At 42.9% G+C, this 4,697-nt stretch overlaps 1 protein-coding gene across 1 annotated transcript in view; it reads right to left on the bottom strand.

Annotated features, from left to right (window-relative positions):
- PRKG1 (protein kinase, cGMP-dependent, type I) overlaps positions 1–3,135 on the bottom strand; it is a 1,084,330-nt gene extending 1,081,195 nt beyond the window's left edge. The window contains exon 1 of the mRNA XM_011361647.1: positions 2,825–3,135. Within this exon, the coding sequence (XP_011359949.1) occupies positions 2,825–3,135 (311 nt within the window). The remainder of the gene's footprint in view (positions 1–2,824) is intronic.
- Between the last annotated feature and the right edge of the window lie 1,562 nt (positions 3,136–4,697).

Below are 4,697 nucleotides of genomic sequence, written 5' to 3'. Positions count from 1 at the left end.
TGGAATACAAATTCTAATTTGCTACATCAGTTCTTCGTTTCATATTCTTAACATAAAAAGGGCTTAAGGGCTATTTCTATACAGGTGTGAAAGAGACAAAAGCACTTCCCCATCTCACAGGTTCAGCAGAAGGACCCTGGCAGTTTCTGTAATATAACTGAGCCTTCCCTCCAATTCCTAGCTTAAAGGGAAAAATCCCAAACCAAAAATGTTAAGACAATTTAAGTTAATTTTCATTTTACGCTATTTTTCAGATGATCAAAAATCACTAAAAAACAGAAGTTTCAAAAATTATCATCCTCAGAAGACAATCTCAGAAGCAAAATGTAAACAAATATATTTGCATACATCAGATAACAGAGCAGAACATTAGCTGGGCAGTTACGTACACCTAATGGAAAGAGAATATAAACTAACATGAACATGAATTTGAAATCAGTTACATCATTTTTATGCTATTTAGATGGTTTAATTTTAACTTGAACTCACAATAATCTTGCAAGTTTAAGAAAGATGACTAAATTTAAGTTGCACTAAAGGTGAAATATAAAGACGAACACTTGTTGACAGTAAGTCTGTGTAATCAAATTATTTATAATGAAATAAACCGAAATTCAAATAAGTCTTCTTCAGTTTGGTAAGTTTTCCTAATTCTTGCACAATCATTTAAATGACATGAGAATAATCATTTTGCATACAATATACTTCTCTTTCCCTTAAGAGAGGTATGCTCTTCCACTTAAGCCAATTTCATTCTAGTTTTCTTTATGTAAGTGTGAAAAAAGAACAGATGTTTTTCCAAAATTATTTAAGCTTGGAAGACATTCTATCATTTTCTTCAATATAAATCTTCAGAATCACCCAAACCATCATGATGATACCTTAAGAGCTGACTTTTTTAAAGCACAGTTAATTAAATAAATATCAGAACGCACAGCATTGTTCGATAGATAAAATGTTTATTATGACAGAATTATTTGCCACACTCATTTCATTTTCTACCACAGACTTATAAAAAATCTAGTTGTTCTTGACGTCAAGCTCTAAGAGATTTCTAAAACTTCAGCTCCTTCCCTTCTGCCTAGATTCCTTTAGATCTTGTCTGATGTAATGCTTAACTGGAGTTATCAGCTGGCTTGATCTTGCTTCATTATAAAAACCTATTAAAATGGTCTTTTTATAAAAGTGGAATTTGCTCTGCGTTACTCCAAAGTCCTGCAGATACTAAAGTGAGAGCCTGTGGAATGCTTAAAGATGCGGAGAGCTGTTTTTGAGTTATTTTTCATTATGCAAAACTTGGCCCAGGAGAGATGGCCATGTACCTCGTTAGCTAAAACAGGCAAGCGTGTCAGGACTGCAAATTAATTTACCAGAGAAAGTTGAAGTAGATACAGACCATTCAGGTTTCTAAGGCAAATCTAAGTCTACTGAACTATTAGGGTAACTTAGTGAGGTCAGAATCTCAGCAATGTTTATTCTTATAGTATCTTTCTCACTCTCTCACAGACTACAAACTCCTCATTAAGCTAAACCTACATGAGGAAGAGTAAATGCTCTTTGGAAACCAGCAAGTATAGGCGCTACTCTAAGTTTTTAAAAATATAATTAGTACATATTGTCGAACTCCCCCAAATCCAATAAAAACAAAAAGAGATAGTCAAGTATTTATTCTTTCTCCTTATATTAGTTCCTGTTTATGAAGTGAAGCGTTCCAGAGGACCTTGACACATGTCATCTAGCCAATGTGATATAGTTAGTAATAGAGTATCAAAATTCTTCATTTTATCAATTACATCATTATCTATTAATTAAAAATACCATTCATTTGGGTGCTTATTCTGTGTTAACCTAATGTTCCTGCCACTTTACTCTTCATAAGAACTAGAGTTGAGTGGTGTATAACAAGTTTCATTCAATTTTCCCAACCAAGTTGTGAAGCCCACTGACATCAGAACTACATAGTTCTCTAAAATGCTAGAATAATACCAGAGCAGTTGCATCAGAAGTCAGGAGTAAAGCAAACAATGTGTCTACATTTCAATAAAGGTAAGCGTATTTCTCTATCTTTGAATGCAACCCTCTTGGGAGAAGAAAGTGCCCCATGAGTAACATTATGCTAATTCCTTAAAGAAAATAAACAATATTTTCCCTCAGACATTATGAAAAAATATGTATATATATTTTTTTAAATCAGAGGACTAGGCTTTCATTTGTGGATTGCAAATGTCATCCAATTCAGGATATCAAAAACCTGCCCTTTTATATGATCATTTGCTTATTTTCGACACTTTGATGATGACAGAAAATCAGGTTTGAAGGGTACCAGCATGAACTGCCAGCATGTAGAGAAATCCCAGAGAGCCACAAAAGCATAGAAAGTAAGGGCGATATCAGACGCATTTCATTTCAAGTCTGATGAGCCTGCATTTAGGATTTTCTGGATGGGCAGCTTTGCCAAGGCATTTGAGATATGGGGCTTTTCATTCCGCTCCTTACACTCACACACACACACACAACCGGATACACACCTGGGGCGCATTCAAACTCTACGTACAGTAGGTGGCATATATGAATGCATATGTATGTATTTTCTTTAAAAAAGAGCTTGACATCTGACAAAGACACAAAGGCAATATAGGTGCAGTGAGTCTGGCTCTAGAAACGTGCACAGTCCCTGCAAGTAATGCCCGTTAAAATGAAACATTTCTGAGGATGAGGACAGACATGGCAAGCGGGAGGGGCGGGGGCCGACAGACAATACAGAGACCCGCAGCTCCCCCACGGACAGGGTGCCACATGGCCCCGGTGCGTAACCCTTGCTTACTGTGGGCTCTTGGGGTAGAAGGGCAGGGTCACATGGCTGAGATCCTGGATGTCGAAGGCGGTGGGCTCAGCGGAGATCGCCTGCCGCTTAGTGCGCGTCTCACCCTGCAAGGTGCTCGCGCTCTGCTTCTGCGCCTGTTGGGTGGCCGGCCGGATCACCGAGCGGTACTTGTCCAGCTCGTTTTGCAGCTTCTGGATCAGTTCGTCCTTCTGATCCAACTCTAGCTCCAGCTCGTCTATGAGAGCATCCCGCTGCCTCAGCTCCTCGATCTTCTCCTGGAGCGCGTACTGTAAATCCCGCAGGGTGCCCATGCTCTTCCGGGCTGCCGGCGGCTCCTTCCAGCCGCTGCTCCGAGTCTTGGGGCTTCCTCCCCTCTCTGATCAACTTTCCCCAAAGTCGCTGCTGCCTCCCGAGTGCAAAAGCTTCCTACTTGAGACCAAAGCCAGCCCTGGCTTCTGAGCATGCCCAGTCCGCCGGCTCCAGCCACCGTGAGTTTCAGTGCAGATTCCACTTCTTGGGGCTGACGGAGAAGGCTGAGTGTAGGGATGAGCAAAACAGCAGGTCCACCCCGGGATTAAACCTGACACGCGGTGGGCGCTGCAGCGCGGGGGAGAAGAGCCGGCGGCGCAATGGCAGGGAAGCAGGAGAAGGGGACGTGGATGAGGCTGAGGCAGTGGTTGGTCTGCCGGGTCACTCGCGCCGGGTGCCAGAGGAAGCCAGCGGTGCGTGTGGGGAGCCTGATAACCCTCTGGGGCGTGTGGGGGGGATGTGCAGGCGGAGCGAGGCAGGAGCACCACTTTGGGGGTGGGGAGGTGAGAGGAAAAGGACAGCGAGGACTCAGCACACACTGTGGAGGTGTGAGCCGGCTCCAGAGCAGACCAGTCTTGAGGACCACGGGCTACAATCCTGGCGACTTAAGTGGGCAGAACGCACCCTGCGTCCTAAACGCTCTGAGTTCTGGAGGTATTTTCACGGCCAGCCTCACCAAGGAAGGTTCCTGGGCGGTGTGGCTAAGCTTTTCCTTCTCCCGCACCACCTTTCCCACCGGGAGTGCGGCACACAGGTGGCTAACGCCTGAAAAGAAACTTGCCTCTCAGAGGATCAGAGCTAGCCCGTGCCTAAGAGGGATTCCTCCTGACATCCAGGTGCCTTTGGGAAAGGGAAGTTGGGGATGAGGGGTTCTGACTTCCTCCACTAAGCATTCCCACTTTCTACCTGCGACTGTTAATTACTCCCCTTTTCACCTTTCATCCTTTCCAAACTCAGGTTAATGAACTCTTTTTATAGTAAAAGTCAAAAAGGGTTTGGGCCCTAGAATGCCACTCAGCTTCTCCACTATCTTGAGCTAGTGTCTGGGGGAATTGTTTATGGATGGGCTTTGCTACTTCAATTTGCTTAATTTGGGAAGGTGTGGGTTGTGGGGAGAACGGGGAAAAAACATTCTTGAGTTTCGAAAAGTTCCTCCTAAAATTAAACCATACCTTTAAAAATATTAGTTCCCTGACAACCACACTGTTAGGACTGTACTCTTCCACTTGAAAGGCAAGATACAAACTTTGAAAAAGAAGGAAGATCATAAAGAAAAGGGGGAGCCTGGCTGGACTCCAATAAATTGTACACTGTACCACCCTGCCTCTATCCACCCTTGCCCCCATTCCTACCCACTCCGTATTTCCTAAAATGACAATTAAGCAGCATCCTTTCTGTCCAAGGATAATTCTGCCATCATTGGATCACATATTTAGAATCCCTAAATATTTACTTTATACTTACCTAAATTCCTAATGTTTATCTAAATCTTCACCAACTCATCCAATTTTAAAGCATCTTTATTAGCACTCTCTAATTACTATTCTTGGGCACTCAGTGCTGT

The sequence above is a fragment of the Pteropus vampyrus genome, unplaced genomic scaffold (assembly GCF_000151845.1).
Source record: "Pteropus vampyrus isolate Shadow unplaced genomic scaffold, Pvam_2.0 Scaffold68, whole genome shotgun sequence".
Taxonomy (NCBI): Eukaryota; Metazoa; Chordata; class Mammalia; order Chiroptera; family Pteropodidae; genus Pteropus; species Pteropus vampyrus.
The sequence above is the reverse complement of the archived record's forward strand: the minus strand, read 5'-3'. Positions and strand labels throughout refer to the sequence as shown.